The sequence below is a fragment of the Rosa chinensis genome, chromosome 6 (genome assembly GCF_002994745.2).
Source record: "Rosa chinensis cultivar Old Blush chromosome 6, RchiOBHm-V2, whole genome shotgun sequence".
NCBI lineage: Eukaryota > Viridiplantae > Streptophyta > Magnoliopsida > Rosales > Rosaceae > Rosa > Rosa chinensis.
In genome coordinates, this window is record NC_037093.1 from 36,454,682 (window position 1) to 36,476,211 (window position 21,530).

General features: G+C 38.8%; 1 protein-coding gene and 1 pseudogene across 1 annotated transcript; both read right to left on the bottom strand.

Moving 5' to 3' along the window:
* Positions 1-705: 705 nt before the first annotated feature.
* Positions 706-3,668, bottom strand: LOC112169351 (valencene synthase). The gene is made up of 7 exons (XM_024306370.2): positions 3,520-3,668; positions 3,139-3,418; positions 2,683-3,049; positions 2,112-2,330; positions 1,840-1,978; positions 1,493-1,741; positions 706-1,182 (listed from the first exon to the last, which is right to left on the bottom strand). Exons 1-7 carry the CDS (start codon positions 3,631-3,633, stop codon positions 889-891), a joined length of 1,662 nt encoding a protein of 553 aa, XP_024162138.1. The 5' UTR covers positions 3,634-3,668; the 3' UTR covers positions 706-888.
* A 3,677-nt stretch (positions 3,669-7,345) lies between these two features.
* On the bottom strand, positions 7,346-20,824 carry LOC112171259 (annotated as a pseudogene).
* Between the last annotated feature and the right edge of the window lie 706 nt (positions 20,825-21,530).

Genomic DNA, 21,530 nt, shown 5'->3' on the forward strand with positions numbered 1-21,530 from the left:
GTGACTCGATATCGCCATTTCTTATATAGTTAAAGGCATGGGCATGCTGTATAGCAATCCCAAACTATTGCCTAACGCATAACCAAACCGCAATGGCTCAAATCAATAATATCGCGAATGACTGGTTGTGCTGATATAGCACTATAAGTGCTATCACTCGCAAATCCTTGTATTGCCAATGCGATCAATGTGCAATGCTTAAATGCGATCACAATGCAATGTTTAAATGCGATCACAATGTAAAATGCTTAAATGCGATCACAATGCAATGTTTAAATGCTATCATAATGTGAAATGCTTAAATGTGATCACAATGCAATGTTTAAATGCGATCACAAAGTGAAATGCTTAAATGCGATCACAATGCGAAATGCTTAAATGCGATCACAAAGTGAAATGCTTAAATGCAATTACAATGTGAAATGCTTAAATGCGATCACAATGCAATGTTTAAATACGATCACAATGTGAAATACTTAAATGCGATCACAATGTGAAATGCTTAAATGCGATCACAATGTGAAATGCTTAAATATATGCGATCACAATGTGAAATGCTTAAATATATGCAATCACAATGCAATGTTTAAATGCGATCACACTGCTTAATTATAAAGTAATGAATATTATTATTTCTGAACAAAATACATGAGTACAATAATTTTTATCTTCATGTCCTTTTCAGTCATTATTTAAACTCACAACACTTATAAAAGAGTTTATCAAACATTTAAACATTACTTTTGCACTCACAGCATTTTTAAAAACACAATTCATCAAACATTCAAGTACTTAATTTCATAGCTAATTATTCTCACAATGCAACTACATCTACAACTACTTTTAAATTAAGCACAGCTCTCCCAAATTGAGTCTTAAACTCCTTGATCATATCTGAACGGGGTCTATCAGTAATGAAGAAATGCCATCTTTTACTGGTTGTGCGACATGCGTGAAGCTGTCTTCCACCTTGTAGAGGACATCCATGACTCGTGCAAAGTTCAGAATCGGTAGAAGGATTGGAATTGGCATTTCTGTTGGTTTCAGCATCTCTGAGTTTATATCCTTCCAGGCACTATCGACTCTCTTTTGAAGCACATCACATGCTTCTTTTTCCGACACACCATACTGTTTCATGTAGCATTCAACGCCTGACGCTGCGTGCCCCCTCTCTTGTTCGAACTATACATATATATGATGGAAAGATACTCTCCACGTTAGTAAATACATTATACATTTAATTAGTTCTATATGCCATTTAATATGATGGACAGAAATGATGGGGGGAGAAAGAAGGGAACGGACAGAAGAGTGAAGGAGTATATTGAAAGCTAATTAATCAGTTCTACGTGCCATTTCGTATACATTCCTTCTTCTGTTCGTTTTAACTTCCTCTTCCCTTATGTCTTGAAATGATACGATTAATATAAACTTAATGATCAAGCAGCTACACACACAGAGTCTTCGATCAATTAACAATGATTTTTGTTACCTTGTGTCCAACAATGTCGTCCATGCACCTCGAAATGGTTGCTGAAGCTGTAAGAATCTTAGGCCCCTGGGACATCCACTCAAAGGTCTCCTTTGTTACATTGCCGCCCATGCCAACTAAAGCTAGAGTTAGAAGCATTGGATAGGTGCAGGTTACAAGTGCAAGTTCCATATGCTCCTCCACACTTGGGATGTAGTCTTCATGGAAACATTGAGCTTCTTTTAAGTAACCTCGGCATAGAGCTTTCATCTGGTAATCAACAATAAAAAAAAATTAAAAAAAAGATTTCTTAAAAAAGATATACCAATTGACAAAATGATGACGCTGATCAAGTATAAAATCTGTACCGTCTCTTTTGCATAATGAACTCGGTATGATCTTCCTTCCTTTGCCATTTCATCTTCAATTTCTTCAAAAAACTCGATAAGTGCCTTGTAACAGAGTTGCAGTTTTTCTGGAAGCTGATTCATGCAGTTGATATCCCACCTATATAGATCAGATCAAATCCAGCAGAATTAAATTCCGTATAAGTAACTAAAGGTAAAGAAATCTAACTGAAAACTTTACAAGCTAATGAAGATGCACAGTAGTAATTAACTTTGCCATTAAACTAATTAACCTTTGAATTGCTTCAGTGAAGAGAGTGAGTTCGTCAATGGTGCCGTATGCATCATAGATATCATCGATGATAACAGTGATGGCAATGACTTTTGTTACAATTCTTCTGGCAAGCAAGTATTGGGGTTCGAAATAAGTTGCCACAGACCAAAAATAGCACTCCACAAGTCTGTCTCTTGCAAATGTAAGCTTTGTGGCAAACCCTAAATCTTTCCACCACCTGATCCGACACTTCAATATTAAACGCGCTGCTTGAGAATATTTAGAAAAGCTCCACATGGAGATATTTTACAATTTTTACTAGATCAAAATTTATTTCAGTATCACACTAGATTATATATTAACTGAAAGATTCCTCACTAGGTCCTTCAGGTTGAGAGGATAAGGATATGCAACAAGAAACAATAATTTTAGCTAATCAATGGATTAAATACACACTCTACACACATTCAGAGTTTTAGAGAACTGGAATCTTTTCTCTTTCTCCAAGATTGGACTATGAGGAGGTAGCTGGCAATTTAATAATTATAAAAAATAAAAATAAAAAAAATTAGAGCTAGCTAGCAATATACCTGGCAACAATACTAAGCTCCTTTTTGTGCAATGACTGCACTAGATTGAAATCCAACTTTGCAAGCTTTAAGAGAGCTGGGTTATGGGAGGCCATATCCTGGTAGATGGAGATGTATTTCTTGGCCTCTAGCCTTGGTATGCCCTTATATGGTAGTTGCTTCAAAACATGAGTTACTTCTGCTGCCAAGTTAGGGTTGTTTACCATTGCATTAAGATGAGCAGTAGTGAAAGCCAGAGCTTCATCTAATATATCTTCCCCATGGACTGCAAGATGTGCGGCTTCGTACAAACTTATCAAGCCCTGTATGTCAGTAATCAAGCTTTCCTTGAAGTTGCCTTTGTCATCTCTGAACTTGTTAAACATTTCTGCTACATTATCAATTGATTCATACCGCTGTCAGGTCGCTATTGTACCTATTGCAAGAGGGAAAAGGGGATGAGATCGAGTTAATTACCAGTTGAGACATTGTATCCATGTTGTCTAAGCAACCGAAATCGCAGGGTGACATTGTGAAGATCACCATCCTCATGAGACTTATAGCCGGTAGTAGCATATATGCGCTCCAGTGCTTCTTCTATCTCTGTTTCAAAGTGGTAAGCCAGACCTAGGCGCTCAACTGCTTCGATCAACTTTAGTTTTGCAGAAATATCATGACCTGTAGCCGCTGCTAAGAAATCCATTCTCACCACTTCTTTAAGTTCTCCAATTTCTTTCTCTCTACGTGCATTGGTAATCTGCACCATAAAATAAAAGAGAGCGTGTATCTAAGGGCAATAAATTTAAAGTACACAGAAAATATGCATGCTATATACTTTCTATTAACTGATTTACTTACAGTGTCTTCGGAATCATAGTTAATGAAGCGGTCTCCCCAAGGGCTTGGAACATAGTCTGTTGTTGGACGGCTTCGTTTCGGTTTGGATTGAGCTGCTGAGATTTGGAATGACATGCTGCTAGGAGTTAGGGTCTAAGATCAGATGGTCTGGATGATGAGACTGCTTACAGGGTCATGTGTATTTATAATATATCCAAGCTAGAGAAGTGGACAGATTAGATTAGCTCATTAGCAATGCACTTCACGAAACTTGGAAAAAGACCTTAGCCAGCTTGTTTACTTGTCCATTTATCTTGTCCGGTGAAATTTCGCAGAACCAGCACAACTCTCTTTTATTTTTATTCAATTTCTACAAGCTTCCAATACATTTATTTAAAGAAAAAAAAAATCATACCAAATCCGAACACCTTAATTCAGGCCGAAGAACAGTTCATGATTCCCAGATCTGGATTGATTGGTTGATTATGTTGGCATGATTGGTTGGTTGGACTGATATATTCCAAGAAGATATGAAAGCAAGTGAAGTGGACCGATTAGCAATGCATTCCAGTTTTTTTTTTTTTTTTTACCAATATAACAACACATTTGTTTAAAAACAAGTAACATCGTTCAAAACATGTAACGGAGGTCATGAATATATTAATTACACCAAAAGGAACTAAAATTACCCTTTATGATCACAATTGTTGTAGTTATCGTAATTGAGTGGTCAAACATGTAAATGTTATAGTTTGAGCTTTTTTATTGATTGAATAACATTGTTTATCAAATAAGAACCACATTACAACATTGAAGACTTGAGCCTGTTTTGGTCTATTATGTGGGTTTATCTTTTTAAACACACATATGTCGTCAATTTGTAAAATTGTCTAGAAATTCTTAGGTAGGGCAAACATATAGTACCCCAAGTCAATCATATCTCTCTATTTTTTAATTGTATTCTAAAACTACACATGTTTAATTGTAATGAAATACCCAAAATACCCTCTGCATAAGCAATGATTGGTTAGGTGTACCACCACGTGGCACGCCTGCCCTCCTAAATGAAGTAATTACCACAAGGTTTACCCCAATTACATAATCGAAAACTATCTTCTCTAGACCTTAGCGATATATCATCCATGATTTAGCGATACACTATCCATACTTCAGCGATATCATAGACAAGCTCCGCGATATGTTATTCATGCTTCAGCGGCATCTCACCCATGTCTTAGGTGACCTACATCCGCTATATCTCAACGTGGCGTACTCACCATGTTTCGAAGGACACACTCGCCATGCCTCAACTGCACACTCGCCATGCTCAGCGACATATTCAACGTACTCGCCATGCCTTAGCGCCATATGCTCTCCCATACCTTAGCTTCATGCTTGTGCCCTAGCAGGCACTTTCTTAACTCCCCGCTTGTGCCCTAGCGGCACTCGGGACTATACTCTTTAAAACCTACCCATAGCAGTATTATCTTGGCTTCCATTAGCCTTACTATATAATCCCTCCGGGACTCTACCAATTCTCCAATGAGCTCAATGTATTCTCCAATGATCGCCATATATTCTCGGATGACTGCCATGTATTCTCCATAGATCGCTATGGATTCACCCACGACCACGGTGTATTCTGTCACTGCTTTTGGCAATTTTCAATGAAATTGGCTCGATATCGCCATTTCTTATATCGCTAAAGGCATGGGCATGCTGTATAGCAATCCCAAACTATTGCTTAATGCATAACCAAACCTCAATAGCTCAAATCAATAATATCGCTAATGGCTGGTTGTGTTGATATAGCACTATAGGTGCTATCACTCGCAAACCCTTGTATTGCCAATGCGATCAATGTGCAATGTTTAAATGTGATCACAATGCAATGTTTAAATGCGATCACAATGTGAAATGCTTAAATGCAATCACAATGTGAAATGCTTAAATGCGATCACAATGCAATGTTTAAATGCGATCACAATGTGAAATTCTTAAATGCGTTCACAATGTGAAATGCTTAAATGTGATCACAATGCAATGTTTAAATGCGATCACAATGTGAAATGTTTAAATGCGATCACAATGAAATGCTTAAATACAATCACAATGTGAAATGTGATCATAATGAAAAGCCTTAATGCGATCAAAATGAGGTGGCTAAATGAAATACGATCAACGTGAAATGCCTCAAGGCGATCAAGCTAAACACATGATTGAGGTGAAATAGCTTGAAGCATGGTTATGGTGACATAGCCTAGCACTATCGTAGAAAACACCCAATATCGCCACAAGCATGATTACGGCACGCTGTCCTTTATATAATATCGTCATGTGTTATCTCTCCATTATATGATATCGTCATGAGTTATCTTTCTCCCACACGCGGTATCACCATTCTTTCTCTATTATACGATATCGCCATGTTTTATTTCCCCATTACATGATACGATATCACCGTGGTTTCTCTCTATTATACAATATTGCCATGTCTCATTTTTCTCCATTATATGATTGCATGCCACTACATGCAAAACAAAAGGCTGTGCCAAGCTTAACAACAACAATATCGTCACGTACATTCCAGCTACTATCGGATACATTCATTACAACCATTATCGGCTTCACGCCAAAATTATTACTATCGCCGTATGCAAAAATGGGCTTCATAGCCAAGGCTATCCTTGCAGACACCAAGTGTATCGGGTACACCTTATATCGAGCATACCTGATGCCATATACTAGCAGACCTTGCTCTAAACCCTCTGACCTTGGTCTCGGGGGACTAGTCACCCTAAGAAAGAAACTCTTGCCAAATGTCCAATGATGGCTTGTGCCGTGTCTACTTGGAAAACAAAATCACCACCCCAGTCAAGACTCCTCTTAGCTGGGGACTTGGGGGACTGGGGGTAATGGTTGTACGGAAGTCACGTGCCGAGAATGCTTGCCTTGCACTTCCGATATTTCTACCATGACAAACTCCCCACCTAAGATAACTCTTGACCGGGGACTTGGGCGACTTGTTGGTATATATACCGCCTAGGCACAAAAATCGGAAGCACAAGGCTCACTAGCTACTTAAAATGATACCGATAACGCCCAAAGATGATGCCGATACCATACACTTGTGGTATCGGGTAGGCCACGCCTAGTCCCACATTGGAAACAAAGGGGTGACAAGCTCATACCTACACTATAAATACATGTCTCCACACATTCAAGGTACGTAAGCCACCACACTCTAGTTACTCCTACCTAATCTACATTCTTACATGTATCTGACTTAGGCATCGGAGGGTCGAATGTCGGCTAGCCTGGTCTTCCCTCTAACCTTTGTTCATGGTTGACAAGTATCAGATCTTGGAGATGGAAGCTCTCACCACCACCCCGTTTCTTATCCAGAAACAACAGCCATAGATTTGAGAATTTTATCGAAGACAGGTTTAGCAAAGCTGTTAGGTCAAACTAGCAATATAAATTATCAACCAGAAAAAGTTTAGTTGGATTAGACATGTAAGGCACTTGTACATAGTTGCGTGTCTATGTGTTTGTCTATATATATTATATATCAATATTTGTCACCTAAATTAAGGATGAGAGTATAATTTAATTATAAAGTAATGAATATTATTATTTCTGAACAAAATACATGAGTACAATAATTTTTATCTTCATGTCCTTGTCAGTCATTATTTAAACTCACAACGCTTGTAAAAGAGTTTATCAAACATTTAAACATTACTTTTGCACTCACAACATTTTTAAAAACACAATTCATCAAACATTCAAGTACTTAATTTCATAGCTGATTATTCTCACAGCACAGCTACAGCTACAACTACTTTTAAATTAAGCACAGCTCTCCCAAATTGAGTCTTAAACTCCTTGACCATATCTGAATGGGGTCTATTAGTAATGAAGAAATGCCATCTTTTACTGGTTGTGCGACATGCATGAAGCTATCTTCCACCTTGTAGAGGACATCTATGACTCGTGCAAAGTTCAGAATCGGTAGAAGGATTGGGATTGGAATTGGCATTTCTGTTGGTTTCAGCATCTCTAAGTTTAAATCCTTCCAGGCACTATCGACTCTCTTTTAAAGCACATCACATGCTTCTTTTTTCGACACACCATACTGTTTCATGTAGCATTCAACGCCTGACGCTGCGTGCCCCCTCTCTTGTTCGAACTATACATATATATATGATGGAAAGATACTCTCCAGGTTAGTAAATACATTATTGTTTAAGAATAAGAGAATTGAGAGAGATTGATGAGAGAATTGTATGTTTCATTATTGAGAATAGGAGCCCTATATATAGGGATTACAAAGTACATGTTCTAATATTACAAGGAAAACTATTCCGAATAGGACTAGGAATTCTAAAACCTTTTCTCCTATTATAAACATAAAACTAATCCTAGTTTGATAAGGCACACAAAGTTGATTTTCCTTCAGCACTCCCCTTTGTGCCGCTTAAACTTGGTGGTGATGCTTCATCTGTTGCCTCGTTAAAAACCTTGCTCGAGTGAAAAACCCTGTCGGAAAAAAAACAAGCTCGAGGAGGAGAAAAAGAGTACAACACGTCCTTCACTCTTCGAGATCAAACATGTAGACATCATAACTCCCCCTGATTACTACAATCATGGGAGTTCGGATAACTTTCTCAATCCGATGCTCTTCACATATTTGTCGAAGGTGGATTTAGGTAATGACTTAGTGAATAAGTCCGCTACATTATCCTCTGATCGGATTTGATTCACTTCAATCTTTAGAAGTGTTTGTTGTTGCTGATTATAAAAGCATTTAGGCGATATATGCTTGGTGTTGTCGCCTTTGATGAAACCTAACTTCATTTGCTCAATACAAGCTGCATTATCCTTATAAATGCATGTAGGTTCATCCGTGGTAGACTTCAAACCACAACTTCCTTGAATATGTCTAATTACAGACCTTAGCCATATGCATTCACGCACAGCTACATGTAGAGCAATAATCTTTGCGTGATTTGAGGAAATAGCAACAAGGTTCTGTTTTGTAGACCTCTAAGATATCGCAGTGCTTCCGACGGTAAAGACATAACCCGTTTGGGAGCGACCTTTGTGAGGGTCAGAGAGGTACCTTGCATCAGCAAAACCCATCAAAACATCATTGTTGTTTTGATGGAGGGAAGTAGGGGGACGCCGGCCACCTTGGACAACGGCAAGATATCGCAGTGCTTCCCATGATAAAGACATAACTCGTTTGGGAGCGACCTTTGTGAGGGTCAGAGAGGTACCCTGCATCAGCAAAACCCATTGAAACATCATTGTTGTTTTGATGGAGGGAAGTAGGGGGACGCCGGCCACCTTCGATGGCAAAATCTTGGACGACGGCAATATGCCTTCTGGGGTCCGGTCCCAATTTTCCGTCATTCCTTTTCTCTCTGAAAGGGTAAAATAGGCCCATATCAATCATATCTCTTAGGTAGCGAAAGATTGACTTTACACCAATCAAATGGCAGCGTGTTGGCACAGAGCTATGTCAAGCTAACAAGTTCACTGCGAATGAGATGTCCAGTCTTGTGTATTGAACTAAGTACAATAATGCACCTATTGCACTTAAGTAGGGCACTTCGGCCTCTAATAATTCTTCGTCCTCATCCTTTGGACGAAACAGATCTTTTCCGGGCTCAAGACTACGGCCAATCATGGGAGTACTCACAGGCTTTGCTTTATCTTCATTAAAGCGCCTTAGGATTTTCTGAGTATATGCAGACTGATGGATCAAAATTCCATCACTACGGTGCTCGAGTTCTAAACCGAGACAAAACCGTGTTTTCCCAAGATCTTTCATCTCGAATTCGGATTTCAAATATTTAGCAGTTTCCTTTAACTCATCTAGAGTTCCAATTAGGTTCATGTCATTGACATAAACTACTACGATTGCAAATCTGAAACTTGTTCTTTTAATGAACACGCATGAGCATATTTTACTGTTAATATATCCCTTCCCAATCAAGTAGTCACTTAGACGGTTATACCACATCCGTCTGGATTGTTTTAATCCATATAGTGAACATTTTAATCTTATTGAAAACGCGCTCCATGGTTTAGAGCCACTTGATTTGGGTAATTGAAGCCCATCTGGAACCTTCATATATATCTCTGAATCTAGATCCCCATAGAGATATGCTGTAACCACATCCATAAGCTGCATGTCAAGTTTTTTGGAAACTACCAAACTGACAAGGTAGCGGAACGTTATAACGTCTATTACTGGAGAATACGTCTCCTCGTAGTCGATTCCAGGGCGTTGAGAGAAACCTTGCGCCACGAGGCAGGCTTTATAACTAACCACCTCATTTTTCTCATTACGCTTTCTAACAAAGATCCATTTATGGCCAACAGGTGTTACATCTGGGGGTGTCTGCGTTATAGGCCCAAATACCTATCTCTTTGCTAGTGAATCTAATTCTGCCTAGATCGCATCTTTCCATTGAGGCTAATCCACTCTTTGTTGACATTCTTCGACAGAGCGAGGTTCGATATCATCATATTCTATAATTCCTTTTGCAACATGATATGCAAATGCATCATCAATAGCCATAGAATTTCTATCCATCATCTCATGTACACTAGTGTAATTCATGGAGATCTCCCTATTCTCAGGAATTGGTTCTAGCATTGGAGCGTCCCCCAATGATGTCTCTTGGACATAACCATAATCCGGAATATTCTCATGAGATGGATTATTCACATCGATGATTAATGGATTATTTTGTGCCAAGCTCGTTTTCTTTCTTGGGTGAGAATCCATTGAACCTATGGGCCTCCCGCGCTTCCTGGCAGGAGTCGTGGGCCTAGCCACAACGTCACCAAGGGAAGGGACGTTGGCGCCATTCTCAGATACTCTTGAGATGGCGTCATGTCCTCTAATTTTAGGGACATCAATCGTTGCAGGCATGTTTGCAGCAGGTATGTGTGATCTCGTCACTTTAGCGATATCAGAAAACTCAACAGGCATCGATTCTGCTACGTTCTGAAAAACGAGAATTCTCGACACTTCAATTTCAGACTGTGCGGTTCGGGGATCAAGATGAGACAGAGTGGGGACAGACCACGACAATTCATGTCGTTCCTGTTGAACATTTATGTTCTTATCTCCCCCTAACGACAGGAAGACTGTCTCATCAAAGTGACAATCCGCAAATCTAGTGGTAAAGAGATCGCCTGTCAAGGGTTCTAAATAGAGGACAATAGTTGGAGAATCATATCCAATATAAATGCCTAATCGTCTTTGAGGACCCATTTTGGTGCGTTGTGGCGGCGCAATTGGTACATAAACTGCACATCTAAATATGCATAAGTGTGAGACATCAGGCTCATACCCAGTCACCATCTGGGACGTAGAAAAGGGTTGATTGGCAGTAGGCCTCAGATGAATAAGCACAGTTGCATGCAATATTGCATAGCTCCAAGCAGAAATAGGGAGATTGGTGCGCATTACCAATGCTCTAGCGACCATTTGTAGTCATTTAATGGCGGCTTCTGCGAGACCATTTTGGGTGTGAACATGAGGAATAGGATGTTCAACTTCAATCCCAATGGATAAACAATATTCATCAAAAGTTTTTTTATGTAAACTCCTCAGCATTGTCTAGTCTTATAGACTTAATAAGATGATCAGGGTGGTGAGCCCTTAACTTTATAATCTGGGCTAGGAGTTTAGCAAATGCAGCATTCCTAGTGGACAATAGCATGACACGTGACCAGCGTGTTGATGCAGCAACCAATACCATAAAATATCTAAATGGTCCGCAAGATGGTTGAATAGGTCCACAAATATGACCTTGGATTCTTTGTAAGAATGGTATATTTTCTTTAGTGTCCTTTGCATAGGATGGTCTCAATTGTAATTTTGCTAAAAAGCAAGCTTTGTAGAACGAATAATGGGCTTTAGAATCAACCAATGAGGATTTTGGTTGAGCCACGAAGTCACAATTGACTTTAGAAGTAAAATTAGGAGTCATGGGTGCATAGGTAGCGTCAAAGATACTCTTGGGCCGCAGGGGGATGGCGGCGTCGGCCGGTGAAGGCCGGTTTTGGGGGTGAACGGAGCCGTGAGGCGCAGAAGCTCCTTCGGGGTCCAAAATCCAATTTTTACTTCTTTTCGTTCTGAAAAATGGATGTCCGTGTGAAGTCTTTAATATACGGATCATCATGTCACTACCTGGATGTCCCAAATGGTCATGCCAAAGCCTATATGTGTCGGAATCACATAAATCAACTCTCACAACATGATTGGATTCAATTATTCGAATAGTGGTTGCATACAACCCACTAGATCGACACATAAGTTTCTCTAAGACTCGTTTATATCAGTAGTCATTAGAGGTGATGCAAAGGAACTCTTGTCCATTCTCCCAATGTGTTTCCACATGAAAACCATTGGCTCTTATATCTTTGAAGTAATAAAGTTAGAAAAATATGTCCATGACATGAGATAAAATAAATCGATACTTTATCAATAATAGCCAATGATTACATCAAAGTTTTGTGACCATAATCTAATCCAAAATAAAAATCAAACTTTAGACAAATTGTAGTCACTCAATTCGTTGGGTAACTCTAATTAAATATGACCAGGAAAGTAGGAAGAGATGTCGGTGGAGCAAGGTTCACTTAAGTACCACTAATCTCAAGCTACTTTCCTAGACATCATACTTAATTAGATGAGCCTGGTGAGAAAGAGTTAATCCAATAAGTCATTTTATTGATTGAGGCATAATTCTTAGAAATATAAAAGACTATTCTAAATAAAAATCTGCGGCATTTTGTCTTCATCACCAGATTTAAAGTCTTTTTGAACTCAATGTCTTGATCACCATGATGCGACTATCTTCTTAGGTACATTGCAAATTCAGGTCCATTAATCAGACGTTCCAAATCAGAAATAGACACCATAAAGAGGATTCTCCCTTGATTGAGGCGCATTGGTGCAATATGCATAGTCCCTAGGATTGGTGTCATTGGAAAGTGATGACCATGGCCAACGTTGGCTCCATGGTTTCCAACCCTTTGTCCCTCAAAATCACGCCTCCTACGGTCATGTGATTGTCGCCTGACGCATCGTTGTTTTGATGCGGTGAGCTTCCGAATAAAATTGTATGACAGTGTCAAATTCAGAGAAGCGAAGATCATTCCATTCTGCTTCTAGATTCGGAAGAATGGAGTAACGAATATTGCCATATCATTCGCGAAGCGCTTGCCAAAGCTTTATGGCGCGCCATCCTCACTTATGAACTCAAACTGTTGGTCACTATCCATGTGACGTTTCATGAAGGCAAGTGCCCTAGAATTATCTTTCTCAGTTTGAGGGTCTAGAGCTGTTTCTATAGGAAAAAGCTCTTGGATTGTATGCAATAAATCTTGGGCAGTAAGATGGGTCTCAATGTCAATGGCCCAGTCTAAATATCCTTTGCTTGCATAATCCAATGGAACAAAATCGAGTTTGTTCGTGTTTGACATCCTGAAAGATGAAACAAGAACAAGTTAGTTTCGGAGTCAATGCTTCCACGAAAACTAATAATAAGATTTCTGAGCTAAGCTACCAAGAAGCTACCAAGAAATCGATTTCCAAGAATTTTTGGATTAGATCGAAACAATGATGTTTACATGTTCATAAATCGATGCTTACGGACACTCTTAGTCTGAAGTCTTACGAACGCTCTTAGTTCGTTAATATTTCGATGCTCACGAACGCTCTTACTTCGTAGTTTATGAACGCTCTTAGTTCGTATAGCGTGAATCCCCACGATTCCACTTTCTCAAGAATCAAACCCACGTTATAAGAAAGATGGGATGTAGAAGAAGAGAGGTTGCAAGTCCCCGAGAAAAAGAAAGAAGAAATTTAAATTTCAAAAGCAGGAACTTTAATTTAAATACTTACTTGTTGAAATTCGGAGCAGATTTGCTTCTGAACAGCTCTCACTTCGATTGATATACCGGTCTCAAAACGACTCCAATAAGGCTAAAATTCAGAGGTCAGATAGAAGAGATAGAGACGAACAACTTTGATGAAGGAAAGATTTTGATCTGTGTAGAATTGTTGTAAATCTATATGTAATTAGGATTTTATTTAATTAGGATATCCTGTAATTATGGAAAAATTGTTTCCTATTAGAGTTAAACTACTCCTTTGTACTTGTATATATACCCTTATTGTGGGATGAATAGAATCATTGAATTAACCCTGAATTGAAGTATTCTTTTCTACTTGGTATCAGAGCAGGTTCAATCCTTTGAACTTGCACTGCATTCTTTGAATCCTGAATCCCGAAAAAACCACAAACCGCTGCGTACCACCGCCATTGAATTCCAAACCACCATCACCTTACCTTTTTTTGAAAAAAAAAATTCAGATCCCAAATTCCTCAATGGTCGGACCTGTAATTGAAGGCGAACAGTCAAATCCCGAGAAGGCAATGGTGCCATCCTCACAAGTCATCCATCACCACTACACCACCCAACAAGACAACTCTGCGTTCCTAACAGTGTTGTCTTGAATGAATCCAACTACACCATATGGGCTCCTCTCATGCAGATGCACATTGGAGCACGAGGGAAAGTTGGTTATCTGACCAGAGTGAAGGCTGAACCCACCATAAATTCTACAGAGTATGAAGCTTGGGCCACGGACAATGAAAAGGTGAAAAGTTGGCTCATTGACTCTATGGAGTCCTCTCTTATGAACCGGTATATTCGTCTCCCTACTGCAAAACATATTTGGAAAGCTGTAGAGAAAACTTTTTATGATGATTCTGATGAAACCTGGATCTTTGAATTGACCAAGAAGTGTTTTGAAGCAAAGCAAAATGGACGGCCTATTCCTACCTACTATAATGAGTTAGTGGCGATGTTCCAGGAGATTGATCAAAGGGTGGCCTCTCAGAATGATAATGTTGCAGTTGTAGTTCAAGAGACCTTAGTGATATCCTGGATGCGTGTTCACATGTTTTTTAGTGGACTTGACCTAGAGTATGATCAGGTGCGTGGAGAAATCCTGCACAAGGAACCTAAATTCTCTTTGGAGCAGAGCTATGCTTACATTCTCAAGGTGCAATCAGAGAAACAGGCTATGGGGCATTTGATACCTACCGAATCTTCTGTTATGCCTGTCCAACGCAAACTAGGTCCTCCTCCAGGCTTCTCAGGTCCTTCTTCACGTCGTCCTCTAGGTAAACCAAATCCATATGCAAATAGAAAGTGCATTGTGTGTGGGGAATTAGGTCATAGCAAGGAGCGGTGCTATGAAGTGATTGGTTACCCTAATTGGTGGGACTTCACCAAGAAACCACGAAAGAATCTGGGCAAGGCCGCCATTGCTACTATAGAGGAAGAGCGTCTAGACAATGCCTCCGCTAACGTAGCGCAATCAGGTATGAAGGGTAAGGTTACTTTGAATAATACATGGATAATTGATACAGGTGCATCTGATAATATGACCAATGACCCTAATCTTGTGAAAAACCTTAGACATTCCCCTCAAGTTGTTGTCTCTACTGCTGATGGTACTCCAACTCCGGTCACCGGAGAAGGTTCTATTGTTTTATCTGATACATTAACCCTTGAATCTGTCTTAGTTGTTCCATCACTAGCTTACAATCTCCTGTCTGTTGGTCAAATTATTTCAGCTCTTGCATGTATTATGACTTTCTATCCGTCTTTCTGTGTGTTTCAAGACATTCTGACTCGGCGAATTCTTGGTTATGGTGTTAGAAGGGGGAAATTGTACTACCTGGATCTGACAGAGACTGGAGAGAACCAGAAGCATCTTTTGGGGCAAGCTAATCAGATCAATGGGGTAGAGAATGTGAAGAAAGCTGTATGGTTATGGCATCGCCGTTTAGGTCATCTATCTTTTAGGTCATCTATCTTTTAGTTATCTTAAGAAGCTGCAATCTCATTTGTTTTCTGTTTTCAGTGATTTGGATTTCAATTGTGATATTTGTTAACTAGCCAAGAGCCACCGTGTTTCATATTCACCAAGTCTTAATAAAAGTCTTGTTCCTTTTATGAAAATTCACTCTGATGTCTAGGGTCCTGCGAAAATTTCTTCTCTTTCTGGAGCTCGATATTATATAACGTTTATTGATGATTATACTCGCATGACATGGGTATCATTACTGAAGAATAAGAGTGATGTATTTGGGATGTTTACCTAATTTCACAAAATGGTGGCAACTCAGTATCAAAAATCCATTAGAGTGTTTCAGTCTGACAATGGTGGAGAGTTTGTGAATGGCCCTATGATTGAGTTTTGTCGATCACATGGAATTCGTCATCAAACCTCCAATTCTTATACTCCTCAACAGAATGGTTTAGCAGAACGGAAGAACAGGCAATTGATGGAAGTTGTTCGTGCTTCCTTGTTTGGCATGAATGTACCTCAGTCCTATTGGGCAGAAGCAGTAAAATCAGCAGCATATCTTATCAACCGTACTCCTTCACGGGTGATTGAGTTTCAGAATCCTCATTAGAAGCTTCATACAGTTTTGACCATCCCTTTTATGCCTAATTTGGAGCCCTAGGTGTTTGGGTGCATAGCCTATGTTCATATTCCCAAGCCTCAACGCAGCAAGCTTGATCCCCGTGCCCGTAAGTGTATCTTTGTTGGTTATGTTGACTTCCAGAAGGGTTATCGATGTTATGATCCTCTTACTGGCACTATACATGTCTCTCTTGATGTTGTTTTCCATGAATCCGAGCCTTATTACTCAGGGGGAGCTTCTCAGTCTTCCCTTCAGGGGGAGAGAGGTTGTGAAGGGAATCCTCATTCTATTATTGATTTTGATGTCTTTGAAGACTTGGAAAATTTGGAGGATAGATTTGAAGGTAGAAATTCGGAAACTGAAAATGCAGTTGCCGAACAGAGCATTCTGAATTCCGAAACAGACAATGCGACTGCCGAACTAAGTGTTGCGAATTTCAAAATAGAAAACGCGACTGCTGAATAGAGTGTTGTGAATTCTGAGACAGAAGAGATGATTTTTCTGGATAGTTTGAATCAAAATCAAGACGTATTTGAAGCTCACACACAAGATATTCCCCCTTCTACATCACCAACTGAAGATCCCGGTCAGAATGATCCTCCTCAGGTACCCCTAAACTTTGATGAATCTTTTGGGTTAGAAAGTGTCGAACCTAGGAAATCACAAAGGGTTACCAAGGGAATTCCTAAGAAACAATATGAACCAGATATCAAAGCCAAAGCTAAATACCCTATAGATAATTTTATGTCTAACCATAGGATTTCTGGGTCACATGCACTTGTTGTTGATCAATTATCTACTGTATCTATTCCTAGTAACGTGCAGGATGCATTGACGGATCCAAAATGGACAAAGGCGATGAATGAAGAATTGGAATCTCTTCAAAAGAATGCAACATGGGAGCTAGTACCTATGCCGGTTGGAAAAAAGATTGTAGGATGTCGTTGGGTATTTACTGTGAAGCTTAATGCAGATGGAACTATTAATAGATACATAGCGAGGTTGGTTGCCAAAGGATATACACAACGCTATGGGATTGATTATGAGGAGACTTTTGCACCTGTGGCAAAGATTAATACAGTCCGGATTCTAATCTCACTTGTAGCAAACAAAGATTGGCCCTTGCACTAATTTGATGTGAAGAATGTGTTTCTTAATGGGAATTTGGAGGAAGAAGTGTACATGGATGTGCCCCCAGGTGTTAAGAATTACCCAAGTGACGTTGGCAAAGTGTGTAAATTGAAGAAGTTGTTGTATGGCCTGAAGCAGTCTCCAAGAGCTTGGTTTGGAAGATTTTCAAAGTCCATGAAAGTCTTTGGATACAGACAGAACAATTCTGATCATACCTTGTTCATCAAGCGCAAGAATGGTAAGATTACAGTTCTTATTGTGTATGTTGATGACATGATTGTTACAGGGGATGATCCGAAAGAGATAAATGAATTGCAAAAGTATTTGTCAAAGGAGTTTGAAATGAAGGATCTGGGACAACTGAAGTATTTTTTGGGTATTAAAGTTACAAGGTTTAAGAAGGGGATTTCACTTTCACAGAGGAAATATGTTCTTGATTTACTTGCTGAAACGGGGATGTTGGACTGCAGACCCATCGAGACACCCATTGAGATGAATCACGGACTTGCTATCTATCCTGATCAAGTTCCAACTGATAAAGGAAGGTATCAACGTCTTGTAGGAAGGTTGATTTATCTTTCACATACTAGACCTGATATTGCTTATGCTGTGAGTGTTGTTAGTCAATTTATGCATTGTCCTAGTGAAGAGCATATGGATGCAGTCTTTCGTATTTTGAGGTACTTGAAGATGGCGCTAGGTAAAGGGTTACTATTTCAGAAAAAAGATGAATTGGAAGTTGTTGGATACACAGATGTAGATTGGGCTGGTGATAAAACTGACAGACGTTCCACATCTGGGTACTTCACTTTTGTTGGAGGGAACCTTGTCACTTGGCATAGCAAAAAGCAAAAAGTTGTTGCCAAATCAAGTGCAGAAGCTGAGTTCCGAGGTATGGCACACGGAGTCTGTGAAATGTTGTGGATTCATAATGTCTTGAAAGACCTGGGTTACAAGCTTAAAAAGCCTATGGATTTGCATTGTGATAATACAGCTTCCATGAGATTGCACATAATCCAGTTCAGCATGATAGAACAAAGCATGTGGAGGTTGACCGTCATTTTATTAAAGAAAATCTTGACAGAAAGGTTATTCACTTTCCATTTGTAAACTCAGATGATCAATTAGCTGATGTTCTTACTAAAGGAGTGTCCAGAAAGGTATTTGACAACTCAGTCGACAAGTTGGGGCATGATAGACATCTATGCACCAACTTGAGGGGGAGTGTAGAATCGCTGTAAATCTGTATGTAATTAGGATATTATGTAATTATGGAAAAATTGTTTCCTATTAGAGTTAGACTACTCCTTTGTACTTGTATATATACCCTCATTGTGGGATGAATAGAATCATTGAATTAACCCTGAATTGAAGTATTCTTTTCTACTATTTGAGGTCCCGATCAAGACTTTTTGGGGTATGCAAGCAGGCTTATCTGCACAGGAACGAGCATCCTGTTGTGCTGCAAGGGCAGCAGGCGTGCGGCGATGCTGTAGAGGCAGTAGGCGGCACATGGGTGCGTAAGGGCTGCAGGGGCAGCGTGCAGCGCAGGGGTGCGCAGGTGGGCAGCAGCGGCTAGGCTAGCTCGGGCTTGGTGCAATGGTGGAAAAGGTGGTGTTGAAGAGAATTTCAGTTTTTGGATTTTTGGTTTTTGTGGTTAGAACTCGTGCTGATAACGTGTTTAAGAATGAGAGAATTGAAAGAGATTGATGAGAGAATTGTATGTTTCATTATTGAGAATAGGAGCCCTATATATAGGGATTACAAAGTACATGTTCTAATGTTACAAGGAAAACTATTCCGAATAGAACTAGGAATTCTAGAACCTTCTCTCCTATTACAAACATGAAACTAATCCTAGTTTGATAAGGCACACAAAGTTGATTTTCCTTCAACAATTATACATTTAATTAGTTCTATATGCCATTTAATATGATGGACAGAAATGATGGGGGGGGGGGGGGGGGGGGGAGGAGAAAGAAGGGAGTGGACAGAAGAATGAAGGAGTATATTGAAAGCTAATTAATCAGTTCTATGTGCCATTTCGTATACATTTCCTTTTTCTGTTCCTAGCTAATTAACTTCCTCTTCCCTTATGTCTTGAAATGATACAATTAATATAAACTTAATGATCAAGCTGCTATACACATACATACAGTCTTCGATCAATTAACAATGATTTTTGTTACCTTGTGTCCAACAATGTCGTCCATGCACCTCGAAATGGTTGCTGAAGCTGTAAGAATCTTAGGCCCCTGGGACATCCACTCAAAGGTCTCCTTTGTTACATTGCCGCCCATGCCAACTAAAGCTAGAGTTAGAAGCATTGGATATGTGCAGGTTACAAGTGCAAGTTCCATATGCTCCTCCACACTTGGGATGTAGTCTTGATTGAAACATTGAGCTTCTTTTAGGTAACCTCGGCATAGAGCTTTCATCTGGTAATAAACAATAAAATATATATATATATATATATATATATATATATATATATAATTTCTTTAAAAAGGTATACCAATTGACAAAATGATGACGCTGATCAAGTATAAAATCTGTACCGTCTCTTTTGCATAATGAACTCGGTATGATCTTCCTTCCTTTGCCATTTCATCTTCAATTTCTTCAAAAAACTCTATAAGTGCCTTGTAACAGAGTTGCAGTATTTCTGGAAGCTGATTCATGCAGTTGATATCCCACCGATATAGATCAGATCAAATCCCGCAAAATTAAATTCCGTATAAGTAACTAAAGGTAAAGAAATCTAACTGAAAACTCTACAAGCTAATGAAGATGCACAGTAGTAATTAACTTTGCCATTAAACTAACCTTTGAATTGCTTCAGTGAAAAGAGTGAGTTCGTCAATGGTGCCATATGCATCATAGATATCATCGATGATAACAGTGATGGCAATGACTTTGGTTAAAAATCTTCTGGCAAGCAAGTATTGGGGTTCGAAATAAGTTGCCACAGACCAAAAATAGCACTCCACAAGTCTGTCTCTTGCAAAGGAAATTCTAGTGTAGTGGTGGGTATCTCATACCCACATTTACAAAAGTGAGAACAAATTTTGTTGTCAAAGTTATAATTTGAGTCCTATTTTGTGTAATTTTCGTTCTAATAATGGTAATTATACCTCTTACGACATTTTACAAGTTTTTGAACAAATTCGTTGTCAATGTTGTAATCTTAGTTCTAATAATGGTAATTACACCTCTTATGACATTTTTACAAGTTTTTGAACAAATTCATTGTCAATGTTGTAATTTTTGTTTAACTATATGTAAATAGTGTAAATGAATATGATAACTTTTGTTCTCAATGTTGTAATTTTGGTTCAAATACTTGTAAATTTTTGTTCAAATAGTTGTAAATGAGGGTATCTCATACCCACCAGTACACTAGCTTGTCTCCTCTTGCAAATGTAAGCTTTGTGGCAAACCCTAAATCTTTCCACCACCTGATCCGACACTTTGAGAATATTTAGGATAGCTCCACATGGAGATATTTTACTAGATCAAAATTTATTTCAGTATCACACTAGATTATATATTAATTGAAAGATTCCTCACGACGTCCTTCTGGTTGAGAGGATAAGGATATGCAACAAGAAACAATAATTTTAGCTAATCAACGGATTAAATACACTCTCTGCACACATTCTGAGTTTTAGAGAACTGGAATCTTTTCTCTTTCTCCAAGATTGGACCATGAGGAGGGTAACTGGCAATTTAATAATTATAAAAAATAAAAAATTAGAGCTAGCTAGCAATAATTAATTCATTAAAGTGTTCATGTACTACCTCAGTGGAGAAAATGTAAATGTAACTATAAACATAGCTATGGACATTGAGATAGGTCTTCAGGAGACTGAAGACAATCCTTGGAATAGTTCTGACAAATCAAAATTAATTGATATTGACATAGATTTTTTTTTTTTCTATTGGTATTAAATTCCAAGATTTTGATTTTTTAAAATACCCTTTGAGGTTAGATACAGCTTTTCAATTTTTTAGCTGTATGATTGTGTTACACGAATCTCTCCACCAAAATCAATACGTTCAAATCAAACCAAATCTGTACATTTTTACGTAAAAATTCTACTTGGTAATATTAGAAGATCAATCATGTTATCATCTATAAAACCGATTACTTGAACAATATCTACGAATAACTCCACCTGATTAAACTTCAATCATCCCAATAACATGAGGCAGGCATCTTCTAGTTATTTCTAAGTTCTAGTTCTTGAAATGGAAAGCATGAGGCAGGCATTTTCTCCCTTGAAAGCAACAGAACAGTCCAAAGAAGTCTGTCTAAATAGCTAATAGCATGTTGAGTCATCAAAAGCAAAATCAAGGGCAATG